The sequence below is a fragment of the Brassica oleracea genome, chromosome C5 (genome assembly GCF_000695525.1).
Source record: "Brassica oleracea var. oleracea cultivar TO1000 chromosome C5, BOL, whole genome shotgun sequence".
Taxonomy (NCBI): domain Eukaryota; kingdom Viridiplantae; phylum Streptophyta; class Magnoliopsida; order Brassicales; family Brassicaceae; genus Brassica; species Brassica oleracea.
The window spans coordinates 387,928-400,258 of record NC_027752.1 but is presented as its reverse complement, the minus strand read 5'-3'; the positions used below and the strand labels follow the sequence as shown (position 1 = coordinate 400,258).

Below are 12,331 nucleotides of genomic sequence, written 5' to 3'. Positions count from 1 at the left end.
CTCCAAGCTAGTATCACTTAGCTCACTCAGCTCATCCAGCTCATCTACTATCACTTCAGCTGGTTTCAGCTCAAGCATACTCTCTTCAGCTGGTTCCAGCTCGTCCTCAGTCTCATCAGCTGGTTTTAGATCAGTATCCTCACCATTAATCCACCCTGGTTTGTCCTTTGTTGAAGAATCATCTGGCTCAGCCATGGTCGCATCATCCTGGCCCGGGTCTATGATCCGAGGCGCATCATTAACGATCTGAGCTTTAACCGCAATCACGGAAACCAAACACCACGGACCACCCCGATCTACCATCGGTACCAAACCGAAACCGTAGAAAACCGGATCCAAAATCAGTCCCCAAACCCGAACCCACGACGGAACTACAACACCGAGAGCCGGCGACGTCAAGCTATATAAGCCTTGGCGTCCCGAAAACAAAAGCCGGCGAAAGAGGAGCTGAGGAAGTCTCCTCCTCCCGGAAGCAAGGGCCGACGTCGACGGAGCTAAATGAGCCTCCGTCTCCCGAAAAGTTCCGCAATCTCGCTACCTACTATTATGGATTTTACCTTGAATTTCCTTAATCAATCTAAAATCTATAAACCATTAAATTATTTTGATGAAAAATTAATAAAGCATGCATTTGTAGCTATGTTCATTCACTTTCGATCACAAACCTAATTTGCCATGTATATTCGTTATTCTGAGTAAGATATCATTAAATTAAGCCTTGAATTAATCATATATTCATATAGCTTTTGCAAGATTCTAAGGGAATTACATAGATATGCTACCAAGCTGACGAATTTGATTTTAAATATAAAGCTAACAAAAATATGTTATTCGTTAATTTGGTGAGAATTTATTCCCGAAGGCCACATTTATAGCTTACCTTCTGTATAATATTAGGATTCGTTTCTACTTTCATGATGTACGTTATATGAGACAGGTATGTAAATTAGTTCGTCACATTTTGTTCGTGTCTCTACTGCACGTTTTTGTACATTAACTTTCGGCATACACTGAATATTATAATTTATGGAAAATTATAGGTCGTGACTTGTATATTTCGCTTGAATTTTAGTTATTTGAAAATTATGGACCAAGAATCGTACATTCTTTCATATAGGGTTAGAGTATGTTATATAATTTCGTTCAATTATTAGTTATGTGACATATAAAATTCGCTTAAAATTTTTTCGGCTAAGCCAAAAATAAAAAAAAATAAATTAAAAGTCTACACGAGTATTTGTAGTTTTATCATTTTCAATCACAAATAATTTAAAGAACTTTTGGCAACAAGTTGCAGTAAATAATTATACATACTATTTTATTATATCAGAATAGACAAGCTAATATTAATATATATATATATATATATATTTTTTTTCTTACAGCATTAGGATTAGTGAGAGAGATTCACTAGAGTTTCTTGATGATAATTCTTTTTTGGAAAATGATAATAAATTTTAATATCTAAAGTATGAACAAAAATGGTATATATAATTAAAATCTTTAAAACATGTGATCTTTCAAAAAAAAACTTATCTCTCTTCTTTTTTTCCTTTTTCTCTATATAATTTATTTTATCAAAAAATAATTGAGAAACATAACCAATGCGAATGCTTTTAAGTAAATAGTCAGATATATTATATAAAAGTGCTAAATTTTAGTTTGAATATATAACTAGTGTAAAGCAGAATTATTAATTTGAATAAGTTGTACAAACTACAAAGGATAAATGATTTTTTCTCAATTGTTATGCAAAAATACAATTACACTTTGTACATCCATAGTCTATATTTTACAATTATAAACCTACAAACTATAACGGAATTGAATGTTTAGAGAGGAAAATGTAAAGTATGTTAAATCTGGATGTTGATCATTGACTTATAGTCACTGGTCTATAGACCTTCTTTTTTAGCAAACTGGTCCACAGAGTTTTAACCTTACTTGGAGCTCTTTTACCTATTTATGTGTTTCATTTTGGTTTGATGTCCAGCATCATTGGTTTTGTTGCTAGTAATGGATGTATATTTAAACTATTTTCAAAGATAAACCGCACTTCGTTCAACAGCTTCAATATCTTCCAAAATATATAGTTGGATAAATTAAAGTGGTTTCATTTATGGCATGCCTCCTTTTTCTGTTACAATGAGTCATGTTTTGATATCTAGTTAATGAATTACTACAATATAGTTGATCATTCATGCATCGATTTCTTAAAGAACAGACGAAATTTATCTTATTATGAAATAAAATCGTATACGCCTATAATTGTGATGTACATGAGCTTATAATATATTCGTTTCATAAATACTGGTTTTACAGCTTTTATTTTGTTCATGAACGTTAACTTTTTCTACGTAATATGTCTTACTTATACTAAAATTTCCAGAGGATATAGTCGGAATATAATGTTCAAAAAACAAGAATAAAGTCGAAATAACTTTTCCAAACTGGTAATTGTTGTATCATGTAGTTGATCGAATCTAAAAGCTCTGATAAGTGAATTCTTTCAGCATGCCGAACCAATAGAAGACAGTGTGTTTAATACATGTCTTGCTAATTAACCACTCTCTTGTATGCATGGAAGGTGGTCCGACCATCCAAACCAAGCGACAAACAAAAAGAATCGGTAAATTGAAAAAAAAAAAATCTAATATCAGATTCTAAAAGATGTTTTAACACATAGTCATGGATCGGAAGATGGCAACCTAAAATAGATAAACATTAGTAATGGAGTTGATCACGTTAATTAAATAAGATTAAGCATAAAAAAACTTTAAAATAGAAAAAGAAATTACGTAAAGAAGTTTATAATGCTATTCGAGTTCGAGTGCATAAGTTGTTGTGGAACCTACAGCAATAATATACATATGTAAAGGGAATAATAAGTAATATGTAAAGAAAAGCGATCATATTCTCTTCCTCTTGGATTGATGATGAATAGGTTTCCATCATAAGCATCAACACATTTTTATAAGCTTTCGTTGGTATTATTCTGAGTATTTTCGAATCCTTCGATAATTTCCCTAGCAACCTAACGTGATATATGTAATCCTAATTATTTCTTCGTCTTTTAGAGTATAAATGTCATGTTTTTTATACAGCTTTTTTCTTTTTTTTACTACCTTTATCCAAACTATGCTACTTCCCTTAAATTAGGTATGATACATATAGTTTAAAAATTATTTAAAAATTCTAGTTTTGTTGGATATGCTAACGCACTGTCTCGACTAATGATTAAGAAAATATAAACAGAACTGTGGAGCAAGAGTTACGACTAAAGAAAGTCCTCCTCCAATGATCCCTCAACATCTCCTAATGTTGTCATGATATCCCTGTGAAAAGGCTCATCGCTTAAGTAAACATGTCAAATTAGACCCGAAACCCGCGGTCCGAGCCTACACTACCTTAAAAATTACCGGATTTTGACTTAGTTTTATGAACCCAAAAAATTGAGCTTTTCGAGCTAAGCCTATTTAGGCTTTGAATATTTTGGGTTTAAGTCTGTTTGGACTCCGACCGGCCCGAAAATCCAAAAATCCGAAACTTTAAAATATTATCATTCTTGCAATCAAAACCATTATTAATATTAACATGTTATTTTAATATTTTTGATCTAAACTCTAACAAAACAAATATGAAAATTGCTAATGAACCTTATGGTTTGATCATTACAAATGTCACATTTTAAATTTACAAATGTACTTTTTTTTTTATAACTTGTTTTTCTTAACATACAAAGTCTGAAACGTTTGACCATGCTTATCATAAATTTTTTTTTATATTTAATTTTAATTTATATTTGATTATTTAAATCTTATTAAACTTGGTTAGTTTATAATATGTTTTAAAGCATACGAAAATGTAAAATGTAAAAACATACGAAAAAGTAAAGCATTTTTAATAAAGAAGAAATTTTTTAACTCACTTAATATTTTAAAACAAAAAGTTGAAACTGATTTTTTTTTATGAAAGTTCACATGTATTAAAACAATAAAAGATAAAAGCTGCAGAGTACATATATATTGTAAAACAAGATGGTATGAAAATGCGACATTTGTTTTCACAACATCTATTCCTAGCTAATCCGTGTTTGGTTTCAGTGAAACAAAACTCTTGAAGAGTTGGACAAAAGAACATATTAATTAATTGCTTTGGAGACTGACTACTTACGTAGTATAAGAGAGAGAACCTCAACGACAGAAGCTCATTCAAGAATGCCGACATAAGATGGAAATTAGTATGCCTGAAACTAAGCTTATGAATGAACTTTTAAGGGTAACGGTACTACTTACTCCGAACACCAAATTTATCTTTCCAATGAACATATCTCCACTTGTACACTCTCTCTTAACCCTCTTGCTTCAATGGTTGTTCTGTCTTCACCACTCAGGTTTGTGGCAGGTTTTGGTAGTTTGGATGTGGCATGTACATGTACTGCGATGGGATTGTGAGCAAGGTGCATGTGGAGAGACTTGGTTGCTGATATGGATAGTAAACCGGAGGACAAGTTAACCGGAAACTATTCAACCAAACATTAAAAAGGGTTAAGAACTTTATAGTAAAATAAAATAAAAGACTTATTCATTATACAAAAATAAAATAAATTGTATTGACCTCATTTTAGTAAGGGCGAGTCGGAAAGATAAAACCGAAGTTGTACGTTATCCAGAATCAAAGGCTCCCCGATAAAATTTCTTACCCACTTCAATTATATAATGAACTCTGTAACAGCGTTAAAAAAAGAGTGGAAGTTAACCCCAAAACATTTTCTCAGGAAATCGAGAAATAGGAGTTTTAAGAAAATGCATTTCTCTTACGATTTAGACAGCATAGTAGTAGTCTGTCTTGTCCAGCGGCGAATATTCCACCTCCATTTTTGTTATCCAAGCAATGTGCAAAATACAGAATTTTCACCAAAATTAAATGTTAACACAAAAATCAAGAAATTTTTTTGATATTGCCAAATTAATTAGAAAAAAGTTTGAAAGTTTAAAAATTAAGTGTAAACACAAAAAAGAAAATCTCAAGAGAAATTTGGTATTGATAAACTAATTAGAAGACTAATTAAGCATAAATGTGTACACAAAACAAACAATATTATCTCTAACGATCAATTAACAAATTGACAGGAAACATGTTTGATTATTTTTCACATTATGCAATTAGCCTCCATAATTAATTATAAAAATACAGAATTTTCACTCAAAAAACTGAAAATAAATTTGGTATTAATAAATTAATTAGAAAACTAACATATTACAATGAAATTGAAAGCTGCTGATGGCTTGAACTAGCTAAGGCTAATAGTGCCCGAGTATTGACATTATTATTAGTTAAGACGTTGAATGGTGTTTCGTGTTATCCTCTAGATATTACCTCTCAAAATTATAGTGTAGACTTCTCTAGTTAATTAGTAACATAAGCCATACGAAACACAATTACGCTACCATCATGATTATAATATGCGAACGCACTACAAAACGAAAATTATAAGTTTGATGTATCATATTAATTATCATCATAGTCTAATGACCCTCGTATATAAATCATATGCGAAATTCTTTTTTTTTATAAAATTATATCAAAAAGCATTTTTCCGCATACCGTATGCAATCTTTGTTCTTCACATTCTCCCTTTGTTGAATTCGTGACAAATGAAGAAGCTTTCAACACTTAAAACAAAATGCAAATGACTCGTTCTGCTTCTAAGCATATGGACAAAAGAAAAGCGAAAAAAACTTATTTATTTGAAAGATAGCTGAGTAAGCCCCTATTGACCATCATCATGGTTAAAACTTTGCTCTGTACTAGTTTCTTTTACTGTTAATTTGGTTGTAATTTAAACTGAGAAAGAAGAAAAAAAAACTGATTTAATATATGGGAAATTGGGTCACATAACCTAAAAAATAACTTTGTACGGACGGTGGAGAAAGTTAGATCCAGTTTTTTTCCGGCGACTTTTTTTCACTTTTCTTCTAGTGTGTCTCACTTTCCACCGAGGATATCAACATCCTACCCTTCTCAAGAGTGACAAACAAGTTAATGACCTGCAAAAATGGAAATACACTCTGTATGGAATGTTTTTAAAACTCTTACCTCAGATGTGTCCATTCTGCATCCAAGGCTTTGCATCTAACTCCCTCTAGCACCAGGAGATAAGCTCAAGTCCCACAATTCCCTTTGTCTCTTGTCTTCCTTTGGTAGGTCCTAGCTCCTACAAAGGAAGAGTTTAATGGCGCTTTTAAAGCTCTGTCCAAGGCATTTCTCCACGTATTACAGCTCTCTCTGACCGTTGAAACCCACATCTATAGACGCTTCACACATTACTGTACGTACCTGTGAAATGTCTCAAATTCTGGAAAGCTCGGAAAAGAACAAACAATTGATTGAAGAAGATGAAGTGGTCATCTTACCTGACGTAGACAACTCTGAGCTGATAGCTCGCTACAACCTTAGTTTGGTCGGCAAGATTTTCAACAAAGAGAGACACAATGTGGAAGCTCTGATAGCTCTCCTCCCTAGGCACAACATCTGGGATGTGGAAGGTCGTGCTCGTGGTGTAGACCTTGGAAACCATCGATTCCAATTTGATTTCGACTTAGAAGCTGACCTTCTAAAGGTTCTATGTAAGTGTCCCTTCCACTTCAACAAGTGGTTGTTTGCCCTCGAGAGATGGGCTCTTCATGTTGGTGAATCATTCCCAAACACCATTACCTTTTGGGTTTGTGCGACGGGTATACCAACCCACTACTGGATGGATCCGATTTTCCGTACTTTGGGAAAAAGGCTTGGACTTGTTGGAAAGATTGATGCGAAAGCGGCAAAGTTTCAAGTCGAGATCAATGGAGACCAACCACTAAAATTCTCTCTTCGTGCTCAAATCCCCTCAGGAGAAATTGTCCCAGTCTCCTTTGAATATGTAAACCTTTTCCGATGGTGCCACAACTGCCATCTCATCTCCCATGAAGCTGAAAACTGTCAGAAGAAAGAAAACAAAGATTGTTGGCTAAAGAAGCAAGTAGGGAGCAGAGTGGTTTCATTAGGAAGGAAGGCATAAGATATGGAGAATCTTCAAAACGTTTTACCACTGATGGGAAGACAGCAAACCCTCAAGACAACCGAGTGGGTGAGAGATTTCAAAGAGACAACAGGGACAGCGTGTGGAAGCGCATTGACTCCTGTTATGCTCCGAGAGATGACTACCGTCGAGAACCCCGTCAAGCACCCCGTGATCTTGAAAAATTGCAGAAACCTACAGAAGTCTACAATAAAAGGAGATATGAAGAATCTTTTGCTTCAAGCAAACTCAGAGAGGCAGAAAGAAAAAGGGAAACTAAAAAATCTGTTGCAAGGAAGGAAGAAGGCGTGAGGGTACCTGAGAAGTCTTGTGACCGTCTCTCTGCTCTGGCTAGAGAACCTCTCAAATTTGCTTCTCCTTCATTACAAGAAGCCCGGTACACCAGCTCTTCGCCTGAACACATCAGAGAAACACCTTTCAGACTCTCACTTCAAACAAGAGCTACCGGGAACAAAAACTGAAGGGGAAACTCCCAGACCATTGTGATGCACCAGGATCTGAAGGAGGAAGCTCTGCAATAAAAAGTCTCAGGTTTGAGAGAGAATCATCTCCTGCTGAATCTATTAAAAAATCAATCTTGCCGATGGTATGAACAAACCTTGGAGGAGGAAGAGGTTCTTATGGAACAATCGATGGAGGTGCAGTCTGAGTTATGTAAGGAAACAAAGAGCCAAGAGGTTGAGGATCCTGATGCTGAGAGAATCCTTGAAGATGATGACTGGATAACTAACGGTGCAAACTTTAATGTTGATGATGATGATCTGATGGATGAGGATGAACTGCTAACTGAAGAATCTCATCAAGGAACGAAGGTATGTGATTTGGAGACTGAAAGGATGCTAACCCCGATAGTTGATGAGAACGGTGGTTTAAAGGGATGAATCCCGGAGTCAGGTATTGAGGATCCAGTCCATGGCACATGTACGGAGAGGCCAGTGAGGAAGAATCGTCAAGCTCAGACGCTGCCACTCGATTCAGCTCCTTCATCGAGCAGGAAGAAGAAAAGCTCACCAAGGTCTCTAGCCCAAAGCGTTTCTCTGAAAAAGAGGAATATACTTCTGGGCCGTAACTAACCAAAACCCAAGGAAGGGAAGAGTGGGCCGACGCTGGATTTGGGGCTTCCTAAGGCCCATCCGACAAGTTCAGATGCAGAAAATTCTAAAACTCATTTGAAGAATCCAACCAAGGCAGCAATGGGTGGAAATAAACCACCAACAATTCCGAGATGAATACAATTGCTTAGAATTGTCAAGGGGCGGGAGACGACTTGATTTATGATATGATTGTTAAAGAGAAAACTGTGAATCATTGGGATTGTTCTTAGAATCATTTATGATATGTATGTTTGAATCTTGATTCAGTTTGGGCATTCTGTTTGGGACTATGCATTTTTTGCTGTGAAAATGCCTGTAAATCAGCATCAAACCTCATATTTTGTTAGTGTTGATTCTTATGCTGAGCTAATTTTCATGGCATTGCTGAAAGAAATATGCTATAATGTTTGAGTAGAGTTTTCAAAGAAGTTTACTGTTTGGTGAGTTCAAAAATTAGTTTCGGGAAGGTTATAAGCTACTTATGTTGTGTAAACTGATATTTCTTCGTTTGGCAATTAAGAACCGCGTGAAACATGGTTGTAGGGTGTATCCTGATATTGTCTTATGTAAGTTGATGAAACCGTCAGGGCAACGAAACCGGAAACATTTACTCTTTTTAATTGAATGTTAAACAGCAAAATATGAATCATTGGGATTGGTCTTGAAATTATATATTATTGTGTGAGAAGTATGTTTGAATCTTGATTCATTATTAGCGTTTGTTTTGTATTTGCGTTCGTTTGCTGAAGTTGCATTCTTTTTGGGACTATGTTTTTGCTTGCTGTGAAAATGCCTTGTAAATCAGCATCATTACCTCTTTATGATTTAGTCGAATTCTTCCATTTGTGTTTTGATTTAATTAAATTGAGCTTTACGAGGAAACGTGAATTACGCAGGAAAATCAAGAGCATTGGTGTTGGTGTTGCAGCCGAGGTGCAGAAGACCTTCGACGCTTTCTCTAAGACGTAAGGATCTTTTGTTCTTTGAATCTTTTTTTTTGTGGTTTAGGTTAGTTTCTTGTGTTAAGAAGATAACAAGATTGATTTATGATATGATTGTTAAAGAGAAAACTGTGAATCATTGGGATTGTTCTTGGAATCATTTATGGTATATATGTTTGAATCTTGATTCAGTTTGGGCATTCTGTTTGGGACTATGCATTTTCTGCTGTGAAAATGCTTGTAAATCAGCATCAAACCTCATATTTTGTTAGTGTGGATTCTTATGCTGAGCTAATTTTCATGGCATTGCTGAAAGAAATATGCTATAATGTTTGAGTAGAGTTTTCAAAGAAGTTTACTGTTTGGTGAGTTCAAAAATTAGTTTCGGGAAGGTTATAAGCTACTTATGTTGCGTAAACTGATATTTCTTCGTTTGGCAATTAAGAACCGCGTGAAACATGGTTGTAGGGTGTATCCTGATATTGTCTTATGTAAGTTGATGAAACCGTCAGGGCAACAAAACCGGAAACATTTACTCTTTTTAATTGAATGTTAAACAGCAAAATATGAATCATTGGGATTGGTCTTGAAATTATATATTATTGTGTGAGAAGTATGTTTGAATCTTGATTCAGTATTAGCGTTTGTTTTGTATTAGCGTTTGTTTGCTGAAGTTGCATTCTTTTTGGGACTATGTTTTTGCTTGCTGTGAAAATGCCTTGTAAATCAGCATCATTACCTCTTTTATGATTTAGTCGAATTCTTCATTTTGTGTTTTGATCTAATTAAATTGAGCTTTACGAGGAAACATGTATTACGCAGGAAAATCGAGAGCATTGGTGTTGGTGTTGCAGCCGAGGCGCAAAAGAGCTTCGACGCTTTCTCTAAGACGTAAGGATCTTTTGTTCTTTGAATCTTCTTTTTTTTTTTGTCTTTTTGTTAGTGTAGATTCTTATGCTGAGCTAATTTTCATGACATTTCTGAAAGAAATATGCTATAATGTTCGAGTAGTGTTTTCAAAGAAGTTAGTCAGCTAGTTTTTGCTACCGTTGCGTGAGTTTGATACTTAGTTTCTAGAAAGTTATAGGCTACTTATGTTGTCTACACTAAGCTTTCTTCGTTTGGCAATTAAGATAGTGGTTGAGGTCATTTATCTTTAAATACCACTAGTTTAATTCCATCGTTCATTCCTTCCATATTTTTGTCTGTCGACTCACACTTCTTCCTCTTAAAATGGTAACATTTCTCAATATATTACTATCTTATTTTGCTATTTTTAAATCCAAATAATGTTTGCATGGTGTTGTTGGTTTAGATACCCTATGGAGCAAGATTTGGTTGTGGAGATTCTCCCCTTTCCAGTTATGAGAGCACAAGATATCATTGTAGCTGCCAACATGGCCTTGAAGAAGAAGATTTTTGCCCAAAAGATTTCTCGTCCAACTAATGGAGTTTACTTCCTCATGGACGAGAAAATGAGGAAGGTTGCAGTCTTCAAACCGGAAGTGGAAGAAGATGGTCGTTGGAGGAAAGGAAAAAAGGCCAACAGAGAGGTGACTGCATATTTGTTGGATTTTCCCAAGGATAGAGAAGGAGATGGATTCGGAGGTGTCCCTCCAACAACAATGGTTCGTTGTATGGACTTCAAAGGGGACAGAGAAAAAAGATGGACAAAAGGATCGTTACAACAATTCATTCCAAACCAGAAGTGGTATGTTCATGGTGAGAGGAGTGATGCTATTTTTAGTATCCAAGATTTCCAGAAGATGACACTTCTGGATATCCGATATGGCAACACGGACAGAAACCAGGACAACATACTTAACAAAGAAGGCAAGTTGATTCCTATTGACCATGGAGGGTGTTTTCCCACAGAGGTAATTTCAGATCTTGAATCGTTTTCCATTATCTTTTATTACTTATATTCGAGAAATAGATATTTATTTGCTGTTATGAGAATCATGCAAATTATGTTGAAGCCAAAAAAATCAAATGATTTTCTTTATATAAAAATGAAATAATGGTTTAATGTTTGCAAATACAATAAGGAAACATGATAATGGTGCCCCCTACTTACTCCCGTGCTTTCAATTCGTTCCTTCTTTTGAAGCTTAGCTTATTTTGTGACAAGTGGAGACTGCTAATTTACATTTCCAATTTTTTTTTAATTTTTGGTTTGATCGTTACAGGCTTGATTGGACTGTATGGAAGATGGCAGAGATCCCGTACTTGACTGAGATGGTCTGAGTATGTGAAGACTTTGGACGTGGACAAAGATTTGGAGATTTTGAGAACAAATGGTATAGAACTGGGAGGTAGAGCTGTGTTTGTCTTCAGAGTTCAACACATGGTGTTGAAACTAGGTGTTTTAGGGGGTAATGTCCCCAAATACATTGGACACCTGTTAACCAATCCGCTTAGTGGCGGTACTTCAGAAAGTCTCGGTACACTCTTTCATAAGTGCATGACACGTAACCCCACTGACGTAACCCCACTGACGTAACTCTAATAATGGACTCTTTACACGACAGTATAAAAGGCGTTTTGCAGTCTGCTAGAGAGTACGTCTCTTAACTCTTAAGAAAAAGAAAATTCATCTTAAATATTATATATAATTTTTATTGATCTGACGTTGTTGTTGTTCTTTGTACAGCTTAAGGACTGAAAAAGAGTCGATGACTTTGAGAGAGTCGATGTCGATGTTTAGCAGAGAAGAGAAAAAAACAGAGACCAAACGCGCCCAATAAGTGCACTCCTTCACAAGTTAAAACAAGAGGCGATCACTACTAGGTGATTTTTAGTTTGTTGCAAAACTCTTTTATGATTGAGTCTAATTCTTCACTTGTGTGTTTGATTTGATTAATTGAAGTTTACGAGGAAACGTGTACGACGCAGGGAAATCAAGAGCATTGGTGTTGGTGTTACCGCAGAGGAGCAGAAGATCTTCGATGCTTTCTCTAAGACATGCCTTCTCTAAGACGTAAGGATCTTTTGCTTCTTCTTCGGATCTTTTGCTTCTTCTTCGGATCTTTTTGTGTATGCGTGGTTTAGGTTATTTTCTTATGTTAAGAAGATAACAATAAAGATTGATTTATGATATGATTGTTAAACAGCAAACTGTGAATCATTGGGATTGTTCTTGGAATTAGATATTGTGTTATTGTGTGAGAAGTATGTTTGAATCTTGATTCAGTATTGCTCTTGGTTTGCAGAGG

The 12,331-nt window shown here is 35.2% G+C and overlaps 2 protein-coding genes across 2 annotated transcripts; one reads left to right on the top strand and one right to left on the bottom strand.

Moving 5' to 3' along the window:
• Nucleotides 1-6,346: 6,346 nt before the first annotated feature.
• Nucleotides 6,347-7,060, top strand: LOC106344196 (uncharacterized protein At4g02000-like). The gene has a single exon (XM_013783611.1). It carries the CDS (start codon nucleotides 6,347-6,349, stop codon nucleotides 7,058-7,060), a length of 714 nt encoding a protein of 237 aa, XP_013639065.1.
• Nucleotides 7,061-7,074: 14 nt separating this feature from the next.
• On the bottom strand, nucleotides 7,075-8,068 carry LOC106344195. Its single transcript, XM_013783610.1, has 6 exons — nucleotides 7,907-8,068; nucleotides 7,834-7,871; nucleotides 7,680-7,791; nucleotides 7,560-7,593; nucleotides 7,379-7,474; nucleotides 7,075-7,265 (listed from the first exon to the last, which is right to left on the bottom strand). The coding sequence occupies exons 1-6, from the start codon at nucleotides 8,066-8,068 to the stop codon at nucleotides 7,075-7,077; spliced, it is 633 nt and encodes a 210-aa protein (XP_013639064.1).
• Between the last annotated feature and the right edge of the window lie 4,263 nt (nucleotides 8,069-12,331).

Coding starts and splice junctions, on each gene's coding strand:
- LOC106344196 (XM_013783611.1), top strand. CDS start 6,347: ATGTCTCAAATTCTGGAAAGCTCGGAAAAGAACAAACAATTGATTGAA.
- LOC106344195 (XM_013783610.1), bottom strand. CDS start 8,068: ATGAAGGAGCTGAATCGAGTGGCAGCGTCTGAGCTTGACGATTCTTCC. Junction 7,792..7,833: donor TCATCCATCAGATCATCATC/ATCAACATTAAA, acceptor CCAGTCATCATC/TTCAAGGATTCTCTCAGCAT. Junction 7,594..7,679: donor GAACCTCTTCCTCCTCCAAG/GTTTGTTCATAC, acceptor TTTTTATTGCAG/AGCTTCCTCCTTCAGATCCT.